The 13,045-nt window shown below is 37.6% G+C and overlaps 1 protein-coding gene across 1 annotated transcript in view; it reads left to right on the top strand.

The window, feature by feature from the left end:
* The window catches only part of LOC137274355 (serine/threonine-protein kinase Nek1-like), a 73,795-nt gene that overhangs the window by 25,397 nt on the left and 35,353 nt on the right, over positions 1-13,045 (top strand). Inside the window, exons 26-33 of the mRNA XM_067807508.1 lie at positions 2,228-2,284; positions 3,955-4,047; positions 5,026-5,063; positions 5,437-5,547; positions 6,155-6,206; positions 6,637-6,793; positions 8,027-8,185; positions 8,745-8,951. Of these exons, the coding sequence (XP_067663609.1) occupies positions 2,228-2,284; positions 3,955-4,047; positions 5,026-5,063; positions 5,437-5,547; positions 6,155-6,206; positions 6,637-6,793; positions 8,027-8,185; positions 8,745-8,951 (874 nt within the window). The remainder of the gene's footprint in view (positions 1-2,227; positions 2,285-3,954; positions 4,048-5,025; positions 5,064-5,436; positions 5,548-6,154; positions 6,207-6,636; positions 6,794-8,026; positions 8,186-8,744; positions 8,952-13,045) is intronic.

The raw sequence follows: 13,045 nt of genomic DNA, 5'->3' as shown, positions 1-13,045 counted from the left end.
GCTGGAATCCCGGATGGGACTCAACTCAAGAAAGTACTAGAATTTGTACTTTACTAAGAAAGCGTATTCCCAAATATATCATAGGTTACATGTCTTTCTGTCATTGCTTCTCTGTCTCTATGATCTATGTGTTTACTCTTGTCTTTCTGTTTCCTTTTCCTTTTATGTTTTACTGTTTCTTCTTCTGTCTTCCATTGTTCCCTTGTCTATGTTTCTTAGTTCATCTGTCCCCTGTCTCTATTTTCCATGTGTATGTCTGTCTGTCTCTGTCTGTATTGTATCCAATCTGTAAACTTTCTACCAACCTTTCGTAGGCTGTAATTGAAGTATTTTGCACTGTGATAGACTGTGATATGATGCATCTGCTTGATTGCCAGTTACTATTTCTGTTTTAAAGGTCACATGCAACGTAGAACACAACTTTGCAGATTCTTATACCTTTTGGTATGCATTTACCGAAACAAATCATAAAAAATGCCAATTCAACCTATAAAGTTGAAAAAAACGCAATGAAAAAAAAAGCCCGCAAAATCAGAGTTCAAACATTTCACTAAATTCCCCCCAGCGCTGGGGGGAAAACTGGTTCCAACAGTTGTGCTGCGCTGCGCCCGTGATGCATGCGCAGTGAATAGGTTCGCGGAGCTCGAAACAGTATGCATGCCCAGCGTCTGAGGTTGTGAGCAGTAGTCTAATCTTGGTTGTGTACACAAACAAGTAAATAATCTACTCATTACGTAAAAAAACTTGTTGGTTGTGGTAAGCAGTCTCTGTCACAGAGAAAGCTCATTGTCTGGTTTATTCACACCTATATGTCTGCCTGCCTGTCTGCTTAAGACAACATGCAATACACAGCTTCGATCATTGACCACGTGCAATTTGAACTTAACACCTATCAGACTATACGACATAAAGACTCGTGCACCCGAGTCCCGTGTCTGCCACATTATGTAATTAGGCACGTGTGATACACATGACATGTTTTTATGTCTGTGGGTTGCAAACATACTACATTCATTTTTTTCGGATGACTGGATCTGACGGAAACTGGTGCAAACTCCTGCTTTGTACTTGGACGAATGACAGATTCCAGTAGTTTATCATCTCTACTGAAATGATTTTTGATTGGATCGAGCGCAAATTCGGTGAACATGTATTTTCCAAACCCAACATCTCTACATTCTTCATGGATAACGACTTCCTTTAGTGTATATGATTTTGTTTGACAACAGTATATGAATCCATACTGAAACGACATATCAAGTACACAAAAAGAAGTTGTTATCCATACAGAATCTTACTTTCTTGTGACTGGCTATACTTCTAAAATGCCTATCAAACAGATCATCTTTCTGTACACACAATGAACCGTCAGCATATCAGCAAATGAAACAGCCAATCGGAAGCCGTCGTTACACTTGAGTGCATATCCACCCGCTATGACTGGGTTCGGTCTCCTGAGGGCTTCGTTTCGGGGGAAGTAAGCCCAAGTACAAAATATTGCACTTTTGAATCGCGATTGTACGCTTATAATTTTGTTTATTTGTTTTTTTAAAAGCAGCAATGTATATTATATGTCATGAATAAGTGATAAATGTGTTTTAATTATGTTTGATTTTTTGGTTGCATGTGACCTTTAAGTATGGCACGCTGCCTGCATAGCAGTATGATTTACATATCAGTTGTTTATGTTTTTTCACAAAGGACAGTAGATAGTAGGGGTGTCACAGTGCTTGAATTACCAGCACTAAGTGAGTTCTTGTTTCACCGAACTTACAAACGACACAGAGATATGCTTTATGCTTTGATAGACACTGAGTAGTGATATAAGATGAATTGAAGCGTACTGCAATACATATATTGTGCCATTTTTGACTGAATTCCCTGAATTCCCTGAATACTTTATAGGACAGAAGCTAACAAAATGTTGTCGCTGTCAAACGTGTGACAGATTTTAGTTCATTTACATGAAAAGATGATTCTGACAGTTTGATAAAATCAGATCTAGAATTATTTCCCAAGATGACGACCCCCCAACAAGTATACATGTATTGTGATGCATTTTGCTGGAACTGTAAATCACAAGACGTCTGACCCTGAAATCAACCAGCATGGATTGTTGTTCACAGCAGTAGTCAGTGCCATCGTATTGCTGGAATATTTTTGAGTGTGGGCTCAAACACTTTGAAAGGAAATTATGTTGAATGAAGTTGTCTACTTCTGACTGTAGCCACCAAGTGGTCAAAGTGAACAAGAGGCCAGAATGAAGAAGATGGAGGCTTTAAGGGTATGTCCTATACTTGGGGTGGTTTGAGGATGTGGGTGAGATTATGATCTGAATTTATTCCAGAAATGGGCTTTACACCCTGTATCTATGTAGAATCAAACCTGGTCTTTGGTGTGACAAGAAAATGCTTTAACCACTAGGCTACATCACCACCCTTTGACCATAACATACACTGCCTTTGACATGTAGTAATATTCTCCCTAGAATTTACTAAAATCATAGCCTTGATTATGTAGATAAAGGAGCATGTGTCGGTAAGCCCACACTGACTTTGCATGGTGTAGCTGCTGTTGCTTGTTGCATGTAAGTGACATGCGTGGATATATCATTAGATCAAAGAACAGTTGTACCTGCTATCATCAGTTACTACATCTTTATGCATTTATGATGTAATTATGATGAAATATTGTGATCTGTATACTACTGGGAAAATGTATTGCCAGACTTACAAATGAAAACATCATCTTCAAACGAATTCTGATGCCAGTATCCTTCACATGGTCTAGGATTTCTCCAAAGCATGGTGACACACTACATGTGAAGATCAGGATTAGCATTGCTAACCCATGCTTGTTGTAAGAGGTGACTAAAAGGATCGGTTGGTCAGGTTTGCAGACTTGTTTGACACGTCATCATATTCCATTTGCATTGACCAGTGCTCATGATGTTGATAAGTGGATTGTCTGGACCTAACTCAATTGTTTACAGACTCCTGCCACATATATGGAATATTTGTCAATACTGCCTTAAACAATGAACCAACCAACCAAGAATTTTTGCATACATATTATACCCTCATAGCTCCATGTGTTACGAGAGTGTATTTTCCGTGATTAGAGTTGTTATTAATTATTATTGTGGTAGTTGTAATTGGGTCACAATATTTAAGGTTTTAGTGTTAGTCATTGTGGGGCACATTTCCTACAGAGAATTATTTAAGCGGCACGCTTCTAAGGCAGTACTTTGGAGTTATCTGTCCTTGTCTTTCTATTTCTTGACTTCCGGGAGACATTCCACATTAGTGGCGATGGACGTATGTGTTCGAACTTTCAGGAAATGACTGAATGTATATATACTCGTAGTTGCTGTATAGTTGACGGACACAGACACACACATTTACTGGAGTTGGATCATCAATCTCCATCAATGCTTGATCTACATAACCGCTGCCTGACTGCTCACTGTGTTACATTCTGCATAACTATTTCTCACTCTTGCACTAAGACTTTGGTGGGTTTGCTATATATTTTGTGACCCATTGCCTTAGATTTTGTCTCATTTGTATTGTATTTGAAATCGTTATTGTTTAATTGACTTGTGACTTTGTATAACTTGCTCTCTTTGCTTAATAGTACAATATTTGAATGTTTTAGACTTGTTTTTGTTCTGTTGTGCTGGTTCACAAGGGATTTCTTACAAATTTTGTCACAGCAAATTTTTAACCATAACACATGGTCTAATTGCTCCTCAGCAGCTGATGTTGGTCATATGGATGAAGTGATCACTGTCCACTGTCTTGTGAATTGTTCACCACATCAATCAGCTGATTGTCTGGGAGCTATGATATAGCTGTAATATTGCTGATTGCGTCATGAAACAACAGATGAACATTATATCACTTACTTCAAGAACCCTGCTATTTGATGATATTTTGATGGTGTTGTGTACAGAAGCAGGCTGATGAGTGGAGCAAGAAGAAGAAGGAAGAGTTGGACAAGGAGAAGCAGCAGATCATGAAGAGAATGAAGGAGAGAGAGGATTATGTGAGTGGTCTGGGAGTACTTATGATCAGAACACTGGCACCAATTTATCAGGTTCATTTGTGGATAGTAACTCACATAATAAACATGTTTTCTGCTCTGTTCTCTGTGTGACCAAGCCCTGATTTCTCAAAACAACTTAAGTCTGAGTTTTGTCTTGAGTTAGATTTTTTACTTAAATTTGAGAAAATGCATTTCCCAGAATGAACTGAAATCAGTGTTAAACTCACACTCAGTTGACACTTTGAGTTTTTTTTAAAAGTGCAGTTGAGTTTAAAATTCAGCTGCTTCAAATTGTCACACTCAGTTTGAAATCTGAGTGAAAAGTTAAGTTTGTTTTAAGAAACCTGGGCCGAATCCAGGTTAGAATTGATTTTCAGTAACCCATATTTGTCATAAGAAGAGACAAGTGGGATCAGGAGGTTAACATTAGACTTGCTGACTTGGTTGACACATATCATTGTATCCCAATTGCATTGAATGTTTCTCACTGGATCATCTGGTCCAGATTCAGTTACTTACGGACTGCCACTATAAAGCTGGAATATTGCTGAGAGGAGTGTTAAACAACAAACAAACAAACCATTCTTTTTGTTCCATTAGTGAAAGTAACTTCTGTACTGACCTTAAAAGAAAATATTTTATTTAACCAATAGTCAGTTACATATATCTTATTGTCCTGATTCAAAGTTATTGCTAGTTTATGTACCAAATTAAATAACCATGAATATGTGAATGAGACTTTTGTCTGCAAATATTGACACCTCCTGGAAACTGATCACAAAGATAGGTCAATATTTTGTTGACAATGCTTAATGTATGGATTTGTCATGGTAGTAGGAGGACGACTTTAACAGTAGGTCATATACATCTGTATTCCCTTCTTGTTAAAGTTATCGATAAGGTTTTATATCAGATTGACATGTCACAAGAATGTAAAGGACGATGTAATTTCTTTCATTGCCTTTTTTTATCCGTTAGATGAAACAAAGAGAAGAGCAGAGAGCAAGAGAAAACAGGTGAGTTGTAACAGATGAGAGTATAGTCTAATGGTGAGGTCTCTCAGTTAAGAGTTAAACATGACTGTAATAAGGGTTGATAGTGATAGAGCCCATGAGGGTGAAGTATAGAAGATAAGGTGAGACATATATTATAGCTGAAGGTACGGTAGGTTTTTATGATACATTATGAAAGGGTAGGGTTAGATATAGCAGATGAGGCAGTGGCAGTAGAGGTGAGATTATCACACAGGCTTAAGGTGAGATATTACAAGTGAGGGTGAGGTGTAACTGGTAAGGTTGTTGGATAAGTCAAGTGTTTAAACCTTTAACCAGGAGTTATGGCTTTATTCTTACATGGAATATTCCTTCATATCCAGTCGTTATCTTCCAGGCCATTCACACCCAAAGTGAACTTGAAGCCAGTGGCAGCAGTTCCAATTACAGGGGCTCTACATGCAATAGGGGCAGTCGAAGAGAAGGAGGAGTCCCCAGAAAGACCTAAGTGAGTAGCACAGTGTTCTTACATACACATCCCCTGAACACTTGATTGCCTTTTTTCCTGAAACTTGTTTCTGAACCACAGGTTTAACTTTAACAAAGTTTTAATATGTGCATCATCTTGTTGTCACTTCCTAGTGGTCTTCCCAAGTGCTGTCTGTTGGAGTTATCTCCCTTACCTGTGAGGAACAAATATTTTCCTGTAGAACTCATCAGCAGTTGTGGTTTAATAGTTCTGTGTTACATTTTCTAGAGAAGCTGCTGCAAAGACCAAACATTGATGTTGTGATGGGTGTCAGAATTTCTGGGTTAGAATTAGTCCCAGTAAAATGTTCTTTTCCAATTAGTGAATGCACAATGCTGAAAGGATGATTTTATAGATCAGCATTTTGATGACAAGTATCCATACTTGGGGCACATATCTGTCTCCTTCGGTTGTTCCAGAGATCATTTTCATTGTATGGAATGCATGTTCACTGTCTGTTTGATGTGTGCACATGCTGAAGCATCGTCCCCTGTTATTGAGGTGACATTCTGTGATGTAAGTGGAATACTGTTAAAAGTGGCATCAAACCCAGCTCGCTCAATCCATTTCATTATGTCAATTCCAGGAGTGCTAAGCAGCAGAAAAAAGATGAAATACTGAAGCGATTAAATGATAAGGTGAGTCCTTACATTTGCTTGTTGACTTGAAATTAAAGTGTCCAACTATTGATATGTACTGTTGTCAGTCACCGAGAAAATGTTTGTTGATGAAACATTGACAATTGAGAAATGGTTTTCCACCATTTATTTGATAAGAAAAGTGTATATTAGAACCATCAGAAGCTCTTGGACCAGAGGCTATGTACACATATGACAGATGTCAGGATGATTTATGGATGGATTTGTTCAGTTTGTAGTCAAGTATGTAAAATGTTGTACAGAAAGGAATTTGAACCTGGTTATATATGACTGGCAGAAAAGTATCCGACATGAGATTTCCAATATTATCTCATTTAACATCATTCACAGACACTAAGGATCTTTTGGTAGTTTCATTTGTTTATACTCGTTTATAGTGGAGATATGCTTATGACATCCTTCATTGTAGGGTCAAGGTCGAGGTCAGTGGGAAAGCCCTTCAACCCCTGACCTTGCAATACAGGAAGAGGATGATGGGTCAGAAAGTGCAAGGTCAAAGTGGGGTGAAGCTGAGAAAGGTCAACTGGCCAATCTACCCCTGGAACAAACTGCTTCTCAAATGGAAGGTAATGTACTCCCATTTCACCAGAATACCAGTATTGTTTGTTTTGTTAAATCTGTTGACACAATATCTATTAAAGACAGATGTTTTCCCTTCAGCGGGTGGTTCAGTCTGTCAAGTCAGTTTTATGCAGTGAATTGTAATCCTTCGTTATGCAAGAATCTGCTTATCATCAGTTCAAGTCTGGGATTTCCCATAAGTATAATCTTTTGTTTGCTAGCTCCCTTCATCCTGAGTTGAGAATTTCCATTGAAGTCTAGTTTTCTCCTGTGCTGTTTAAGATGACCATTCTGTGCTTGAGAGAGTAAAATCATATCTCTATCCATTGTCCAATATCCAACATTTCACCAAATCAACATTCGGTCTTCAAAAACATTTCTGAAATTATTCAAACAATTATGCAAAGACCGCAAAAGTGTGTTTCAAATATTTGAGCGCAAATGTAATTACGTTTAACTGAAAAGGTTATTGTGTTGACTGAGATGTAGTACTATTTGTGGACCGCATATTCTGGGTATTTCAAATCACATTGAAAAGGCAAAGGTATAAACTGGACTTTGAAACAGACTGCCAAGGAAGGTTGGTCATATCTGGCTTGGGGGTAGCCCTGTATTTCTTGTGGATACAACCTATGAAGATCGGGGTTAAAATTAGTCATCAGTAACCTATACTGATGGGTTCAGGTGGTTAGACTGACTTGCTTGGCGCAATCATCGTATACATCCCGGTTGCAAAGATTGATGCTCATACTGTTAATCACCAGACTGTTTGATCTAGATTTGACCGCTGGAACTTTGCTTTGTGCAGCATTTAACTCCAAACAAGCAAAATCTTGTTGGTATAACTCAAGTGGAAACATCTACAACTTGTATCCTTCCCATTATAATAGTGTTAAGAGTGTTGTAAGGTACATACAATGGTATGCACTGAGAGCAACATTAACTGACTGCTGTACTGTGCTGACAGCATATACCTTGTTGCATCTTATGTGGATTCGACCTGTGAAGATCTGGAATAGAAGTGATCTTCAGTGAACCATGCTTAGAGGGTGGTCAGACTCGCTGACTTGGTTGACACATGTCATCCCAATGGAGCAGGTCGATGTTCATGATGTTGATCACTTGATTGTCTGGTCATGTCTAGATTATTTACAGACCACTGTCATATAGGCTGAATATTGCTATGTGCAGCTCTCACTCACTCACTCACTCACTCACTCACTCTTGTGTGGATTCAGCTACATCTGCAGGAGACCAGGTTGTGAAGTCAGGAGTTACCTCCCCTCCACAAGTGACGCCACGAAACCAGTGGGGAAAACCAAGCAATACATTGGTCGGTGCTCTACAGAAGATGCCAATATGTGATGCCACCATGACCATAGACAGTAACCGATCAGGTCCGTGTTTTGTTCTTCTGACCAATATAGAGAGAATTCCAAGACGAACATGAGAAAAGTAAAAATTGTGAAATATTTTTTGTTGGACATGATGAATATTCTGTAAGTAATGTGAGAATGTAACAGAGAATTTGTCCCACCCTTCCTGTAAAAGTTAATGCAACTCTTGATGCAGAGATATTGTCTTCAGACAAAATTCTAAGGCCCCTGTCTGCCCAAATGTGGCACATTTTGTGATCATTGATAATATCTGTCGTGCAACTGAAGAAGTAATTGTGTCATATTTGAATTGGCACTTATTTAAATAGTTAAAACATTTTATCACAACTTAACTGACAGGAAGGCAACTGTCTAATGGATGAAGTGTCCACTTGACTCGCCAAAGACCCAGGTTTGCACATGGGGGCAATATGTGAAGTCTGTGATATTGCTGGAATATTGCTTAAGGTGGCATAGAACCATACCCACTCACTCACTTGATTGATAGGATGAGAGATTCCTGCTTTGTGTTGTTGATTAATGGACCTTGAAACAAAGCACTCTTATTGTCATACTGTAGGTGACAGCACCAGCTCTCAGGATTCAACGTCCCCATCGCCACACTCTCCATCTCCTGCAGTATCCAACATTGCATCAGGGGTGGGTGCCACCATAACCATCTCCAAGACTCCAATACAGAAAGGAACCATTACAATTAAAGCTGCTGATGATGCTGCCCTGGCAAAAGCTGCCAAAGGTGTTGATGCTGATACTGCTGACAAAACTTGTAAGTGGATGTCTGTTCTCACTGTTGTTATGAAAGTATGTTTTTGAAGTCTGCAGGTTTTCAAGAGAAATATGATGAAAGTGTGTTGAGATGTGCAGATCTTCAAGAGTGATGTGGTTTTGAAAATGTGTTTCGAGATTTGCAGGTGTTCAAAAGTGATGTGGTTATGAAAGTGTATATGAGGTCTGCAGTTCTTTAACCCCCTGGATGCCACAGGGACATATATGTCCTTCCTCTTCACCCCTCACTTTCAAGTCCAATAAAATTCTAGATATACCACGCACATATATATACTTCACAGTTTTGAATTCTGTGGAAAATTTCCTGTTTCTTGATACCATCCACTATCATCTCAGACCAAGCTAAAGTACTTAAAATTGCTTTTCAATATAGGCTTCATCGTAAATGTTGCCATTTTTCACCTTATCTAAAATCGCGATTCAGAGCGTTATTTGCTGTATGTTTTGAAATGTGAAAATCTGATAATACTGTGAGTATTGAATCTCAAAAATAGCATATTATTGATCACTGATATCAAGTTTTCATGTAACCAGTAATGATAATTCTGAAACCGCGCCGATGAACACAGAATCGGTTGGGATGTTTTCGAAAATGCACTTACACTAACGCCGAAGTGCACTTTCCGCCATATTGGATGGTGTTTACAAAATCCCGTTTCGAGAAGGCCGGTATTGACATGCCGATTACGTGGCTTATATTTCATAGGCAGCTGCGAGAAATGCATCATTGAATTCCCCTCACATCTTAGAATCAAATTTTTGTCACCAATACCAACTGTCTAGCTAAAACGAAACGAAAGATATTAGGTATGAAAGCGAACGCTGTGCTCGAAAGACAGCACTTGTTTGAAATGTAAACAAAACAAAATCTGATTTTACACTGCGTAGCATTTTCGGAAATTTTCCAGTATCCAGCCGTGTAATTATCGCTTACAGTGGCTCAATAGGCTTAGAATATTGAGCGGAAGAGTATCGTAGCAAAAAATAGCAAATTAAAAATAGATACAATGCAATCATTTGATAATTCATATGAAACTGTTAAACTTTTAGTGCAGCGTGATGCCATGACTGACGCTAAAATGACGTAGAATGACAACGGTACTGATTGGCATTTCTGGCTTCTTCCGTCATTTACAATATAAGCTATAAAAACATATAGCAATACACAGATAGTCAGAATAATTCTGATTACTTACATCTCTCATTTATGTACAAAAACCCCTGAATCAAGGAAAAAGTCCTCATAGAATCCTGTCTACCCTTGTCAGCGAAGCCGCTATTTTGAAAGAAATCAGTCATCGGTAGTGATGTCACACGTCAACATTGTTGCACATATTAGGCAATTTCTTTGAGGTGAAGGTCGGTTGAACAAGAGAAAACACAATGGCCATATCAGTCTGATTGCACTTTCAGTATTGTGATGTATATTTTGCGTATAGTTAAGACATTTTTTCATGAAACTGATTTCAGTATCTGGATATATCCATGTTCAACATCATATCATACGTGGATATAGGGTATGCATTTTTATTCTTTGAAAGCTTTTGATTGTTTGAATAATATTTACATGGGAAATTGACTCAGTAAGTGTGCTATACCACATTTTAAACCTTTACACAAGTGTTAGAAGATCACACGTAGCCATTAATGCAACATGTGCTTTAGTTCCTGTGATGTACAATATTCAATACGTTGGAACAAATATTGCAGTTTCATATGAACAGGTTAATAAACAGCGATTTAATTCAACCTTATAAGTAAAACTGTTAATATTAATGAAAATGATGTGTACATTGTATTAAATGTATAGGCACACATATTCAAAAGACTTGTCTTCTTCATTGCATTGGTTTGTGTCGTTTTTATAGGCAAAACAGTTATGAAAATTGACTGACCAGGTGCGAGTTTGTCAAAATCGTTTTATGATTCATTATCATTGTTTTAGATAATAAAGTCAGTTCAAATCAAAACTTACTTTAATGGCAGAATATCTAACTCAAACAATATCTATATGAAAATTGTTTTAAAATATATAAACCAGGTCATGTCTTAAAGTGGACAAACCTTACGTCCATATTCTAATAGTTCCATACTGAAAAAGCGGTCTCTTTGTACCTTCCATTGCATACTTATGATGTGAAATAATTACATAATCATTAGAAGAAAAGTGTATATCCTAAATGAATATTCAGGTGTTATGAAATTTTAATTTATGCTAAATACAGGTGCGCATGTTGCTCACAATAAGATACGTAGTAAAACCGTCTAATTGTTGATATATTCAGGACACTATTTCAGTGGTAAAGGCATTCATTTTATGTTTTGTCTGAAAAGTGTTGAATTCTCACACAGAAGCTGAGATCTTTTACACACTGAGTGGAACTTAGGTTAGATATATACTAATCAGCAAACCAGTGTCGTCTTTTTCTGACGTCACAAAATGCACAAAACATGCCATGACATCAACAAAAATGTCACATTATTTTCAGTTATTTCATTACATTTGAAGATGTGTCTGTTACTCCGTTAATAATGATGCAAAATTAATCAAAATGCATCCACACAAACAAGAGAGTATGGGAATCTAAGAACTAAATTATGTATCGGATTGGGCCTTCCGAATTGCTAATACCTGCTTTCTGATGTAGTACATTGGCATCTTTTCTTATAAATTGAAAAACTCCCAGATGGTATCCACTGACACTGGGGAACTTTGTACTGGAATAGTTTGGTTCAGTGTGAACAAAACATAACGAAAATATACTGTCCGTATCCACACCAAATTCTCTCCATGTGATCTGAGTTACATTGACCTAATGTGAAGCATAGTGGAGTTATGCCTCCTTATCTATATACGTGCATGACCTCTCTGTCGACTTTTGACGTCATAGAAGAAAATCGATTTTTTACATTTATTGTGCGTCATTTTTTATTTTGTGCACATGACGTTATGCATTAGCACATAAATCCATTTCATATACACTTATGTCGTTCAGATATCAAGCTATATTTGCTTCGCTCACACTTCACATAAAGATGACACATTTAAAAGATCATAGCAGAGTGCTTTTATGGGTGCACGATAAAAAACAGAGAAATGTACTGTTTTTTAACGCACACAAAAGTTTTGGAAAACATTTAGCTGTGTCTGTTTCTCAAACCCCTGAGGCAGTTGCAGTTTTATTTATACCAACGGATAGGAAATTAAATATTCTACATTTGTGGTGTAATTTTATAGCCGTACGCACATCCAGGACCATGCAAGCTCAATTCTCGCACAACATTCACTTTTCAAACCTTATGAAAATGTGCGCCTGAAAAAATAACTCGGCATCCAGGGGGTTAAGAGTGATGTGATACTGAAAATGTGCTTACCATTTGCGGATCTATATGATCACTAATGGTTAAGAAATTCTTCTGGTGTTTTGTTTGATCATCTGATGACTCTGTTGTGCTTTTCAATAAATTTTGGTTATGAGAGGGTTCACGCCTAAGGCCTATGAATTGTGAAGCCCCCAGTGGAAATTTGCTGTCTGCTTATTATTAACATGTATACATGTTACAATGTATATTTGTTTTATGGTAATTCAAAATTTGCATAGAGCCATATGTACTCAGAATTAATGGTGAATGTGAGCTGAGTATGTTTGACTAGCTGTTGACAGTATCTTATGTAATCCTGTCATAAGTAGCTATCTTACATGTCTGAAGGTCGCAACAAATTGATTGGTTTGCCCAGCTTTCACAATTTAGAACAATCTCATTGACATGTTACTTTTAGAAAAGATATATGGATCTGCCAACACTGTAAAGTAAAAAAATACAGAAAATAAAGTTTTGTAAGAAGTTTTTGTTTAGACAAGTGCAAACGTGCATATTTACCACTCACTTGTGTATGCTTTTCATGTTAAACTGCAAGAATATCAGGAATGGCTTAAAGTGTACATAAAAGAATGTAATCACAAAGTGCAAAAGAGCCACTGACCCACTTAGCCTGTGACTAGTAAAAATCCAGTCAGGCCAATAAATCATTATGGTCAGTGGCTTGACTGGCTAGTGAATTTTGACTCTCTC

Source organism: Haliotis asinina, chromosome 2 (assembly GCF_037392515.1).
Source record: "Haliotis asinina isolate JCU_RB_2024 chromosome 2, JCU_Hal_asi_v2, whole genome shotgun sequence".
NCBI classification, from domain to species: Eukaryota; Metazoa; Mollusca; class Gastropoda; order Lepetellida; family Haliotidae; genus Haliotis; species Haliotis asinina.
Note: the sequence above shows the minus strand (reverse complement) of the source record. Positions and strands in the feature narration are given on the sequence as shown.